At 47.6% G+C, this 14,108-nt stretch overlaps 1 protein-coding gene across 2 annotated transcripts in view; it reads right to left on the reverse strand.

The window, feature by feature from the left end:
• KANK1 (KN motif and ankyrin repeat domains 1) overlaps positions 1–4,689 on the reverse strand; it is a 31,645-nt gene extending 26,956 nt beyond the window's left edge. For both annotated transcript variants that reach the window (XM_088019242.1, XM_028117366.2), the window contains exon 1: positions 2,089–4,689. In XM_088019242.1, coding sequence (XP_087875368.1) covers positions 2,089–4,309 — 2,221 coding nt within the window. In that variant the 5' untranslated portion in view covers positions 4,310–4,689. The remainder of the gene's footprint in view (positions 1–2,088) is intronic.
• Positions 4,690–14,108: the final 9,419 nt, after the last annotated feature.

Here is a 14,108-nt window from a genome sequence, read left to right on the forward strand (position 1 = left end):
ATTTGCAGGGTCAGATCTAAACAGTGATTTCTGGAATGTCGGTGTGGCTGGAAATGGACCACAAAGCACTGTTACACAGCCAGACAAAACCTCCCTGTTCCTCATGCTCAGGGTGTCAGGCAGATGACCGCAATGGTACAGCGAAATATTTTTGGCAGGAATGTGAAACAGAAACCCCAGTTTGGGGAGGAGGGAGGAAGCTGGCAGGAAAATGTTCTTATAATGGATGACCCACTGTACCATCTGTGTCTGGGGATATTTAAGAGTTTTATTTTGACTTCACATCTGACCTCATGATTTTTAAAAAGAAGTGGAAGCAGACATATGATGAGTTACTTAAGACTTTGCTTCAGTCCACATGTCATTTTTATCCTATTTACTCTAAAATGACCCCTCTGGGGGCACCTGGGTGGCTCAGTCGTTGGGCGTCTGCCTTCGGCTCAGGTCATGATCCCAGGGTCCTGGGGTTGAGCCCCGCATCGGGCTCCCTCTCCCACTCCCCCTGCTTGTGTTCCTGTTCTCGCTATGTCTCCATCAAATAAAGAGGTAAAATATTTTTAAAAAATAATAAAATGACCCCTCTGTACACTTACTAGACTTGATTCTAAAAGGCACAAACCCCACCCTTTGGCTGTCATTGTCATGTTCGTGTGTTCTTCTACAATAAACTATCTGTTCCCCAGCACGCTTACTAAAAACTAATACGAATTCAGGTTTGGAAGTGGAAACTTGGGAAGACAGAAAAATATTCAGTTTCAGTCTATTTTAACCATTACCCTTTTGACTATAAAAAAACAAAGAATTTAAAATTTTGGGCAATGGTTTACTCACGTTCAGTCCACACTGCACACTTTCACATCCAATTAAATTCAGTGTGCACTCATCAAATCATGTGAAGCATTTACATTCATTTTACCTGAAGCATTTGGTCAGAGTGGAGGATGTGTTTTTGGTAGCTTCCCCAACCTCAACTATAGTTCAGCTTGTCAACAAAAGAAGCCACATGGGACGCACTATAGCGACATCACCAATGACAACAAAGGTCTCTCCTGAGCTCACTGTGAGCCAGCGGTGAGCACAATGACCACCTTATAGGATGGGTGCCCTTCGAATCCCCATTTTACAAATGAAGTGTAAAGAAGGGTGACTTTCTCTCTCTAGGTCATGAGGGTTCGAGCGAGCGGGAGAGCCAGGAACAAAGCTCCGTCCTAGAAGGACATGATGACTGCTTAGAGACACGTGAAAGGGAAGTCATGTTAACAAGGCTTGCAGGGAAATATTACATGTCATAAAGTCTTCCAGGGTAATTTCTCAATTAGTTTCCGTTCTTAAGAAAAGCGGGGGTGAGCAGGAATCCCAATGAGTAAAGGATGAGAAAGAACACCTTAAGCACCTGTCAAAATGAACCGTGGGAAAGGCTCCCTTCTCTGGCTCCGGGGGCCCTTATCAGAGAGGCCTTTTCTGGACCACCCCATCTCTAATCACCCCCACCCCGACCATCACCGCTCACTCTCCCTATAACTGGAGTTCTTTCCCTCATGGCACGAGTCACCTCCTGACATACTGTGCCCTCAACTGGAGTGTAAGCACCGTGAGGACAGAAGCCTATACCTATGCTTGGAAAAGGGCAGGAATAAAATCGTTATTTACTGAATTGATACATGAACTCCCTCCATCAAAGTTTTAATGAAGAACATTTCATGCCAGTATGTTTTACTGAGCATGTACTGGTAACTAGGGTTACAGACACTGTGGGACCTTTGCAGGCTGTCCGGTAGAAAATGAGCAAGTACATATCTAGAAGACATGGCAGCAAACCAACAGCCCCAGAAGACAGCCACCAGGCCAGTCAACCCAAGCTTGCTTTTCTGCTCCCATCAGCCCAAGGCCAGTGAAACCACCAGACAACGGGAATCAGCAGAGCTCCTTATGAGTTTTGATTCTTGGAGTTCATTCTACCCATGATCATTCTAAAGCTTCCTCCAGTGTTTCAAAAAATGGTTCTAGCAGGTGAAAAAAATCCATACCTCCTCCAAGTACACGATCCCCATCCGTCCTCACCCCCAGGTCCCTCGGAACGCCACATACCTGTAACTTTACCCCGGCTCATTTTGGGGAAGTCAGGGTTCCTCAGCTCCTCCGTGCTTGCAGACTTCATGACAGAGTTGATTGAGGACAGGGTGCTAATGAGCTGCGAGTTCAGAGAGCCAATCTGTGAGTGCGGCTCCCCAAAAGCTTCTGCCAGTTCACTGTAGTTCTCAGCCAGCAGAGTCTGCTGCTCTGCCAGTAACTTCTGGACGCGCTCGATGTAGTGGTCCAAGCCGGTCATCATGCCAGGCGCCTGGGGCTGGGGGCTCTCCGTGAACTCTCCAACGGGCTCGTCCCCAACACCTACGCTCCTCCTGCCGGCTGCCAGCCCCGAAGTCAGCTGGGGAGGACCACAAGCTATGGTCCTCATTTTGAGACCAACCAGATAGTTGTCGTGAATATTTATCTGCCCCACGCCTGACTCTTTGGTCTTCACAGCCGAAGGCCTGTCAAAGTCAGAACTGCCAGACAGCACCGTTCCCACGCCAACGGACCGCATCTTGGCAGAGGAGTTGACATCCTTCACACGGCCTTCCCCGATCGCCACTGTCCGCATCTCCACAGCCTGGGTGCTGGTCTGCTTGTCCAAAGTGCTGAGGGAGGTGCTGGTGCTGGAGTCCACGAGGGTGGCCATCTCGGTGTTGGTGGACTGGTCCACCTGTTCCCAAGCCGTACTGGTGTGCCGGCTGGTGGTCGGAGGCACCGCCATGACAGCGGCCTCGACCTGGCTAACAGCCTCTGTGTTCACGCTCCGCGACGTGTGCTCCTTCGGAGGGCAGACGGTCACATCAACAGAACAATCCCCGCAGCCGATCGAGCGCACTTCTTTGAGATTCAGGTTGGTCTTGAGGAGCGAGAGGTCATTCACAGACTCCTCTGTGTTGCTGCCTGTTTCGCAGATACTGATTTCCACGCCCACACTCTTGTCACACGTCTCCACTGACCTCCCCACACACTGGTCACGCATCTCCACCCGTTCCTTGACAATCCACCGATTCAGGGGCAGCTCAGGCCCTGAGGCTCTACTCTCACACCCGGGCTGGCAGGAGACCGCCACGCTGCGCGTGCACACGGAGGTGCACGTGCCTATGTCGGCCACATCCACGTGGCGGCCCGCCATCTGGTCTCTCGTGGGCACCACAGCCTCCACCATCTTGCTGCAGACAGGCGGCTGGGCCGTCACGGCTTTGTCCACCTTCTTCCTCGACCCAGCGGCCTGCAGTTCTTGCTTGAGCTTGGTCATCTCGCGGTCATGTGTGGTTTCCTTCAGTTGAACTTCCAGGCGGTAGATCTTTTCCTTCAGGGCTTCTATGGTCTGCTGCTGCAGCTCGATTTCTTTGTCCGCTTCCGTCGTCAGTCCCAGCATGGCCTCTGTCACGCCGACCCCAGAGCTCCTCGTCTCAGTAATGGTCCCCACTGCGGCGTCCCTACAGGCCCCGGGGCCCCTGCGGTACACGACCACGTGGTCCATGTTCTCGTCGGCACCCACAGCCACGGACCGGCACGCCCCGTTCTCCCGGAGCTCTGAGGAGGCCTCGCCGCTGCTGTCCTGGATCTTCTGCTCCAGGGCCCGCATGTCCGCTGCGAGCTGCCGGAACTCCCTGATGCTCTGTGCGCTCTGCTCTACGCTCCTCATCTCCTCCTCCTCATAGTCGATGTATAATTCCCCGCCGCCTCGCCGGGCCCTGGAGAGCTCTTCCAGCTGGGATGCGTTCCCAGCGCTGTAGGACCGCTTCCTCACGCCCCCGACGTCGTTCTGGGCTGTGGCCCTCTGGTTTTTCAGCTGCGAGGCCAACTGTCTTTTCTCTTCTTGCAAGACCGAGATCTTCACCTGGAGCACGGGGATGGTTCGCACCTGCTCCTCGAGCTCCTTGAGGCGTTTCAGGGCGATAGCCATCTGCTCGCGGATGTGCTGCAGGTGCATGGGGCTCACGTTGGTCACTGGAGTGGAGATCCCGGAGCTCAGGGGGCTGTGGCGCATGGAGCTCCCCATGGACGAAGTGGTGGCAGGAGCTGGGACATAGCCACTGTAATCCCCGTTGCCTTGGTACCCGTTCTGAAGTGGGTGCATGGCGGGATTGTGGTTTCCAGAACCCATAAAGGAGGAGAGCGAGCTCGTGGAGCCCATGCCTCCAAAACTGGCCAGCCTGGGCCGTCGGAACTCACCCGGTGCCACCTGCATGGCGACTCTCTCTTGTTCCAATCTTCTCCGGGTCTCCATCAGCGTCTTGGTGACATGAAGGTTGTGCTTCGGGAGCTGTGGTGACGGTGGTGGCAGCTGTCGGCTCTCCGGGATGGTAAGAAAAGTGGGCGAGGCCTCCAGAGGGGCAGGGGGCCTTGGGATTGGCGTCGATGTCACTTGGCTTCTGGTGAGGAGGAAGTGGGGGCACTGCTTGTTGTCATCACTGTTGGAGGAGGAGAGGGATTCCGTGGAAGTCCATACACCTTGCTGGCCGGGCGCCGCCCGGCCGTCTGGGCACGGCACCGATGGCTTCCGCCTCTTCTGGATGTTCAGTTTCTTGATGGTGTTTCCTTTCTGTATGTCATCCACGTACTTGAGGAAGTCTAAGTCTAGCTGATAACCGTAGGGGGTCTCCACAAAATAAGGATCTTTCTGTTCCTTGTCATGATCTCCATTCAGAACACCCTCTGCTTTTCCTAGGAGAACGAGAAGACAATATGATAAAGCTATGGAATACACTGGGTGGTTAAACAAAAAAATAGCATTTGTGTATGGTGCAGTGTGGCCAACTAGTATGATTTAAGAGTTGACAGCATTCTTTCTGTTCTAATCCTGGATCTACAACTTAACAGCTGGGTGAGTAAGTCAATAAACCCCTTGGAACTTCAGTTTCTCCCTGAGTAAAAATGCAAATACACGTATTTACCTCGTAAGGCTGTTATAAGAATGTAATGACACAGTGGTTTTTAAAGAGCCAAGCGTATATTAAGTCCTCACTAAACACTTTATTTTTGAGAAAAGAACGTATTGAAAAAACTTGAACTCATTTTGAGGAGATCATTTCTTTTGTGGTCTCGAGTCCACTGAAGTCTACAGAATAGTCCTTAAGACTCCTATTTTATAAGGTGAACGCTGAGGCACCAAAAATGAAAAATGAAAAGGCAGAATAATGGACCTAATCAGGAGAGATGCAGGAAGCCCGGGATGGGAGTTCTTACAGCAGTCACTCTTCTGCAGACTTTGCAGCCTTTCTAAACGGCGGCCAAGGGCACCCTGGTGCCTGACCACCCTCCCTAAGATCCCAATTTGCCTTGACCCCCTTCCCTGCTGAGAGAGCCAGGACCCAGGGGCCGATGAGGAATTTTAGCAGCATGGGTAGGAACACAGTTGGAGAAGAGACTTCAACTCTATTTTGTCCCTTCCGTTTAAAACCACCACCACCACCAAAAGCCTGCCCCAACTAGAGGAAACGTCTTTCTCCTCTTTGACTTCTTTTAGACAAAACATTCCATATACTAAGAATACCCCGTGTTGTATTTTAACATATCCAAACAGATGCAAACGAGAATGAAAATAAAAGCAAACCTATACTCCAAGCCCTGGATCCTGTGGCATTCAGTAAATGCTACTTCTGGCTAAACCAAACATTTAGAAAAGGAAACGCAAGAACTTTTTCAAGGCACAGACCTTGCTGCTGACCTGAGCTGTGCATTTCAAATTGAAAAGCAAGGCTGTTTTTGTTTGTTTAAATTGTAGGATTAAGTAATGTGTTTTCCTAAAGTCATAATAACAAGCGCTGCATTTTTTGAGCTATGGAAAGTACCCAAAAGCAATGAGTGAAAATGCAAGCCATTTGTACCCCTACTCCTGTCCAGGGTACAAAAACCCACCCGACTGTTGTCAAGTATTTCCAGCAATGTGGGTTGCCTGCCTGCCCTTCCCAGTCCAAACCCTGCTGAGCATTTACACCTCATAGGGTGAATGCCCTGAGTAAACCTTTCGCATCCAATTTGCCCTCTTTCCTCTGAAATGTTGGAAAGAAAAGTACAGAAAGACTGCCAAGCAGCAGAGTTGTGTATTCTCCGTGCCCTGATTTAAAACAATATTAAACTGTTCTCGCTGTTGGAAATGAGGCACCAGATTTCATTTCTAAGACATGGCAAGAGAATTCTACTTGAAAGAAATGCTCAACCTTAATCACTTGCTCACCCATGTAAGGGTGAGCTGATGATGAGCCGGCACCAGGAAGCTTGTGCTCATGTTAACAGAACTGCGTCTTTCCTTCCCTCTTTCTTTCCTTTTTAACTCCACATGGACAACACGCTCACCCAAAGTATGCAGCCCGACCTGTTTCCAGCGCTGTCTGAAATTCCACAAGCAAAGAGAAGCTGCCCGCTCGGGTGTCAAGCCAAAGCGGGCAGATCTGACGGACAGGAACCGCCGATTCTTAAAATTGGGCTGTGGCTCCTCCAGGCCACAGGGGGCTCAGCCCTGGGACCAGGCCCCCGCCCCCCGCCCCGCGCTCCGCTGCCTAGCGGCCGCCCACCCCCCTCCCAGGCGCCCGCTGCGCTCCCCACCGGCCTGATCGCCCGCAGGCCGCGCGCCCTCCTCCTGGGGGGGGGGGGTGGGGTGGGGTGGGGTGGGGTGGGCGCCCGCTGGGCTCCGCTCCGCTCCCTGCCGGCAGCTCATCCCCTCTCTCCGGCGCCCGCGGCGCTCCGCTCCCCGCCGGCAGCTCACCGCCATCCCGGGGGCCCCGAGGGCTCCCCACCAGCCTGATCGCCACCAGCCGACCACCCGGCGCCTTCCCGGCCCGCCGGCCTGCTCCCTGCTCCGCGCCCGCTGCACCCCCACCCCCGGGGCGCCCGCCCGGCTGCCCCGCTCACCAGCTGGCTCGCACTGCGTCCCGGCGCTGCCTCGGACGCCCTCCGTCGGTCTTCACCCGGTAAGGAAAGGAGGTTCAACATTCGTGCACCCTTCGCCGGGCCACGCGCGAACACCATAGGCCCAGGTCGCACCAATGAAGTCTCCCTCCGGCTCCGCGGACGCCACCCCCAGCCCACTCAGCCGCTCGGCACTGCCTGCTTTCTTAATGAAAACAGGAACCCGGGATCTCGTGAAAATGTGTGTCCTTCAGGCCAGCGTGGCCAGGCGTACAAATCCCGCGGGCAATTCAAACACCTCCACACACAGGCTGTGCGTCCGCGGTACCAGCCACTTCCGAGGGAGAGTCTGTGTGCTCCTGCCGACGCCCCGCAGCCGCGGCCCCGGTCACCTGAGGACGTGCCACGCACAAGGGACGCCACTAATCCCCAGCAGGTTCTCCAAGCGCACGGCAGTCCTGGCCGGTCAGGGGCCCTGCGGGAACTCTTCTCAGCCCTTGGCTCCTCACCAGCGACAAGCCGTCATCCCTTAACCATAGTAGGAATCTCAACTGAGCTTTTGCCCTTGATGAAAAGTTCTTTTAAAAACCCCACCGTTTTCCAGTTACAAAAGTAGTCCATGCTTATGTTAAAAAAAAAAAAAAGAAAAAAAAATCACCTCCAGGCCACTGAAAGAATAAAAGTCGTCACTCGGCGCTCACCGCTTAGGGGCACTATTAATATTTTGGTATAACTCCAGAATTTTTCTGTGTATTTCTTAACAGAGTTATTTCACCCATTTTCAGTAGAAAAGGCTAATTTTTATCTATTTCTCTTCAACGTGCTTTTCTTTTTTTTTAAACGCACTGATTTGATGTCAGGATTTAGAATGCAACAAAGCATATCACATTTTTTTTAAGATTTTATTTATTTATTTGACAGAGAGCGAGCGAGCGAGCACAAGCAGGGGTGCGGCAGGCAGAGGGATGGGGAGAAGCAGGCTCCTCGGAGGGCAGGGAGCCCGACACGGGGCTCAATCACAGGACCCCGGGATCACGACCTGAGCCGAAGGCAGACACTTAACCGACTGAGCCACCCAGGCGCCCCAAAGCACATCACGTTTTTCAGTGAAACTTAACTGGCCAGCCCATCTTTAGTTATTTCTGAAGTTCACAAAAGGCATAGGTCATGCTGAATAATCCCCCAAATGAACTCTGGACTTCTAAATCTGGGACTCAGGAAAGGTTAGAATTTAACCATGTTAGGCTTGATGATTTCCTAATACTGCTTAAATCAGACTATCCTAAGAAGCTGTCATCCAAATTTCATCCCCCAGCACCTAAAAAAGCAACCTGTGTTTCTCAAGGTCATTTTTACAATCAACTGTCCACTGTATGTTCTACAACTAAATAAAGACACCCAGTGTCATTTTTTTACCTCCTGCTTTCTGGTGTACGTTCACATACAGTAACACAAAATATGGCATTTATAAGGCCCTGATTGATTTCCCAGCTTGTCCAAATGTGTAGGTTTTCTCTCTGCGCTTAAGTATCTTAAGAGCAACAAATTTAATTTTTAAAATTTCCTTCACTACTCCCCCTTCCCAATCACACACATCATTTAATAAGATGTGTGGAACTGTGTAGATGTTTAAACATGTTTCCCGAAGGAATAACTGAACATACAGTAGTATATAATGAATTTTTAAGAACATCTTAATATTATGTAGGCAGAAGTTGCTTGCTCTGTATTAGTGTTAAAGACAATTCTTACAAGAAGCTGTTTCAGTGGTTATCTTTAGATTGTAGAATCATGGATGGTTTTTATGTTGTCCCTTATATCTTACACATTTTTACAACACATAGCTACTTATCTCATAAAAAATATTTACAAGATTATAAGAAGTTACTGGGACACAAGAGAAAATGTATTGAAATAAACTCCAAGAAAGTTCTTTTAGGAGGGGGATGAACGGGGCAGCCATGGCAAAGACAGCCAGATGTTCCTCCGTATGTGTTATCCCATCTTTGAAACTAACAGGACTCCTGGTTTAGTTGGGCACATATAAAGACTACATTTCCCTGGCCTCTTTTACTGTTAGTATGGCCATATGCAGAAACGTCATAAAGCAACCCCCCCGGAACCTCCCTTTGAAGAGACATGAATAGTTCTCTGGCCTCCTTTCTTCTTTGTCATGTTCTCCATCCTGCTGCCTGGAATGCAGGTGTGATGACTGGAACACTAGCTGCTTTATTGGACTGTGAGTTCACACATAGGGATGGAAGAACGATGTGCTAGAAAAATCCTGGGTCTCTAAGAGCTCTGCGGATCAGAGCTATCATACTGCACCTGGAAAGCCACCTCTATATGTCTATGTACAAGAAAGATAAACTTCTCATAGTTAAGCTATTTTCCGTGTTGGGTCTCTGTTACTTGGATCTATGCTGAATTCTAATGGATACAGCAATCACTCCCCTGTGTCTCCCCTCCCCCACAAAAAATTAAGACCAGATCTTGAAAAGAAAAAAATGTTAAATGATTAACTGGGGATATGTTACAGCAAAATTTTTTTATACAGAAATTTTTATTAACTCAAGAATAATCAGGAAAGAATAAAAACAACAGTTTTTTAAAAAAATCTCTTGAGTTATAGAGAATCGTAATGGCCTGAAACCTCTTTTTTTTTTTTTTTTGGATTAACAGGGTTATGCCTATTTATATATAGCCAAAAACCACTGGCTATGTCTGCAAATGGAATCCTGAAAGTAACAGCTTCCAACTAAATATTCTGGAATCAGAGGGCTGTCCCCTGGGGTTTACAAGAATTTTCTAAATGTCTGGAAATCCAGTGGTGGAGACGGCTCCTGGCACCACCTCTACCTTCATTATATAGCATTTATTACAAGCTTAATTGGGTGCAGAAAATGGTCCCATTCAGTGGAAAGAGTAGGAGGAAGGATTATAATAAAAGGAGGTAGAGTCTAGCTGGGAAATAAACACCAAACATCCTAAACACAACACTAATTGAGATCAGTTACAAAGGCATGTCAGCAACAAGAACAACATGATCATACGTGAATAATTAATCAAAACAGAAATGGAGTTAACCAAGAGCTGAGTTTTTAAGGTAAGACAAGTGATGACAGAGTAAAAGGAAAGAGGCAAACGGCCAAGGGCCAGGGCAGAGACTGCCGGTATGGCCCGAGGACACATGAGGTCAGAAGAGAGGGGGGTGGCTGAGTACGAAAGAGGCCATCAGACTCTGGTCCCAGACCAGGGCGATCGGGTCCACTTACGATCACCCTGAGGTGCACACTCAGCCCCACGCTAGAGGCTAAAAAGACCTCCACTTAAGACTGTCTTGACACTGTGTGTGGTTGGACCCAGGGAGGCAAAGAGATTAAATTCAAGGGGGCCAATCAGAATGTTATTATCCTCAAGTCTGACGGGAGGACCAACCAAATAAAAAATTTATTCATACATTCAACTTATAATTAATATTGATAAAAACAATCTTAGGAATAATATCCATCCATCCGTCTGTCCATCCATCCACCTGTCCATTTATCTATCACTATTTACCAGGCTCTGTTCTAAGAGCTGGGGACACAGCGTGAACAAGAGATAAGGTCCCCACTTTCACAAGGCTCACACAAGGCTCACCCACTAGGGGGTGGGGTGCATGGGGATAAAATCCAAATAAAATACAAGGCAGAAATGAAACAAAGAGGTGGAATCAGCAGAATTTATACTGTTGCACCAACGTAAGTAGACGGGCCGCTAACAGCAGGTAAATGACTTCTTCGGTTGACGTCATCCTGGGGCCGACCTAAGGCCTAAACATGAACGGTATCAGAGTCCCTCTTCCCGCTTCTCTCTCATGACCCACTTTCTACGGTCTGCAATTTTTTTTACTAATTTTTTATTGTTATGTTAACCACCGTACATTACGTCATTAGTTTTTGATGTAATGTTCCATGATTCATTGTTTGTGCATAACACCCAGGGCTCCACGCAGAACGTGCCCTCTTTAATACCCATCACCAGGCTAACCCATCCCCCCAGCACCCTCCCCTCTAGAACCCTGAGTTTGTTTTTCAGAGTCCATCGTCTCTCATGGTTCGTCTCCCCCTCCGACTTACTCTTCATCCTTCCCCTCCTGCTATCTTCTTTTTTTTCTTAACATATATCGCATTGTTTCAGATGTACAGATCCGTGATTCATCAGTCTTGTACAATTCACAGCGCTCACCAGAGCACATACCCTCCCCAATATCTATCACCCAGCCACCCAATCCCTCCCACCCCCCACGACTCCACCAACCCTCAGTTCGTTTCCTGAGATTGAGAATTCCTCATATCACTGAGGACATATGATACATGTCTTTCTCTGCTTGACTTATTTCACTCAGCATAACACCCTCCAGTTCCATCCACGTCGTTGCAAAAGGCAAGATCTCATTCCTTTTGATGGCTGCATAATATTCCATTGTGTATATATACCACTTCTTCTTTATCCATTCATCTGTTGATGGACATCTTGGCCCTTTCCACAGTCTGGCTATTGTGGACATTGCTGCTATAAACATTGGGGTGCATGTACCCCTTCGGATCCCTACATTTGTATCTTTGGGGTAAATACCCAGTAGTGCAATTGCTGGATCGTATGGGAGCTCTATTTTCAACTGTTTGAGGAACCTCCATACTGTTTTCCAGAGTGGTTGCACCAGCTTGCATTCCCACCAACAGTGTAGGAGGGTTCCCCTTTCTCCACATCCCCGCCAACATCTGTTGTTCCCTGACTTGTTAATTTTAGCCATTCTGACGGGTGTGAGGTGGTATCTCATGGAGGTTTTGATTTGGATTTCCCTGATGCCGAGCAATGTTGAGCACTTTTTCATGTGTCTGTTGGCCATTTGGATGTCTTCTTTGGAAAAATGTCTGTTCATGTCTTCTGCCCATTTCTTGATTGGATTACTTGTTCTTTGGGTGTTGAGTTTGATAAGTTCTTTATAGATTTTGGATACTAGCCCTTTATCTGATATGTCATTTGCAAATATTTTCTCCCATTCTGTCGGTTGTCTTTTGGTTTTGTGGACTGTTTCTTTTGCTGTGCAAAAGCTTTTTATCTTGATGAAATCCCAATAGTTCATTTTTGCCCTGGCTTCCCTTGCCTTTGGCGAAGTTTCTAGGAAGAAGTTGCTGCAGCTGAGGTGGAAGAGGTTGCTGCCTGTGTTCTCCTTTAGGATTTGGATGGACTCCTGTCTCACGTTTAGGTCTTTCAACCATTTGGAGTCTATTTTTGTGTGTGGTGTAAGGAAATGGTCCAGTGTTATTCTTCTGCATGTGGCTGTCCAATTTTCCCAACACCATTTCTTGAAGAGACTGTCTTTTTGCCATTGGACATTCTTTCCTGCTTTGTCAAAGATGAGTTGACCATAGAGTTGAGGGTCCATTTCTGGGCTCTCGATTCTGTTCCATTGATCTATGTGTCTGTTTTTGTGCCAGTACCATACTGTCTTGATGATGACAGCTTTGTAATAGAGCTGGAAGTCCGGAATTGTGATGCCGCCAGCTTTGCTTTGCTTTTCCAATATTCCTCTGGCTATTTGGGGTCTCTTCTGGTTCCATACAAATTTTAGGATGATTTGTTCCATTTCTTTGAAAAAGGTGGATGGTATTTTGATGGGGATTGCATTGAATGTGTAGAATGCTCTAGGTAGCACTGACATCTTCACAATGTTTGTTCTTCCAATCCATGGAACGTTTTTCCATTTCTTTGTGTCTTCTTCAGTTTCTTTCATGAGTATTTTATAGTTTTCTGAGTACAGATCCTTTGCCTCTTTGGTTAAATTTATTCCTAGGTATCTTATGGTTTTGGGTGCAATTGTAAATGGGATCGACTCTTTGATTTGTCTCTCTTCTATAGCCTGCTACTTTCCTGAATTCCTGTATGAGTTCTAGCAGTTTTGGGGTGGAGTCTTTTGGGTTTTCCACATACAGCATCATATCATCTGCAAAGAGTGAGAGTTTGACTTCCTCTTGGCCGATTTGGATGCCTTTGATTTCTTTTTGTTGTCTGATTGCTGTGGCTAAGACTTCTAATACTATGTTGAATAGCAGTGGTGAGAGTGGACATCCCTGCCGCGTTCCTGACCTTAGGGGAAAAGCTCTCAGCTTTTCCCCACTGAGAGTGATATTCGCTGTAGGTTTTTCGTAGATGGCTTTTATGATTTTGAGGTATGTACCCTCTATCCCTATACTCTGAAGAGTTTTGATCAAGAAAGGATGCTGTACTTTGTCAAATGCTTTTTCTGCATCTATTGAGAGGATCATATGATTCTTGTTCTTTCTTTTGTTAATGTATACTATCACGTTGATTGATTTGCGGATGTTGAACCATCCTTGCAGCCCAGGGATAAATCCCACTTGGTCATGGTGAATAATCCTTTTAATGTACTGTTCGATCCTATTGGCTAGTACTTCTGTAAGAATTTTTGCATCCATGTTCATCAAGGATATTGGTCTGTAATTCTCCTTTTTGATGGGGTCTTTGTCTGGTTTTGGGATCAAGGTAATGGTGGCCTCATAAAATGAGTGTGGAAGTTTTCCTTCCATTTCTATTTTTTGGAACAGTTTCAGGAAAACAGGTATTAATTTTTCTTTAAATGTCTGATAGAATTCCCCTGGGAAGCCATCTGGCCCTGGGCTTTTGTTTCTTGGGAGATTTTTGATGACTGCTTCAATTTCCTTAGTGGTTATAGGTCTGTTCAGGTTTTCTATTTCTTCCTGGTTCAATTTGGGTAGTTGATACATCTCTAGGAATGCACCCACTTCTTCCAGGTTATCTAATTTGATGGCATAGAGTTGCTCATAATATGTTCTTATAAGTGTTTGTGTTTCTTTGGTGTTGGTTGTGATCTCTCCTCTTTCATTCATGATTTTGTGGATTTGGGTCATTTCTCTTTTCTTTTTGATAAGTCGGGCCAGGGGTTTATCAATCTTGTTAATTCTTTCAAAGAAACAGCTCCTAGTTTCGTTGATCTGTTCTACTGTTCTTTTGGTTTCTAGTTCATTGATTTCTGCTCTGATCTTGATTATTCCTCTTCTCCTGCTGGGTTTAGGCTTTCTTTGCTGTTCTTTCTCCAGCTCCTTTAGGTGTAGGGTTAGGTTGTGTATTTGAGACCTTTCTTGTTTCTT

This window comes from Eumetopias jubatus, unplaced genomic scaffold (assembly GCF_037043125.1).
Source record: "Eumetopias jubatus isolate StellerSeaLion01/CBP00866 unplaced genomic scaffold, mEumJub1_p1.0 scaffold_15, whole genome shotgun sequence".
NCBI classification, from domain to species: Eukaryota; Metazoa; Chordata; class Mammalia; order Carnivora; family Otariidae; genus Eumetopias; species Eumetopias jubatus.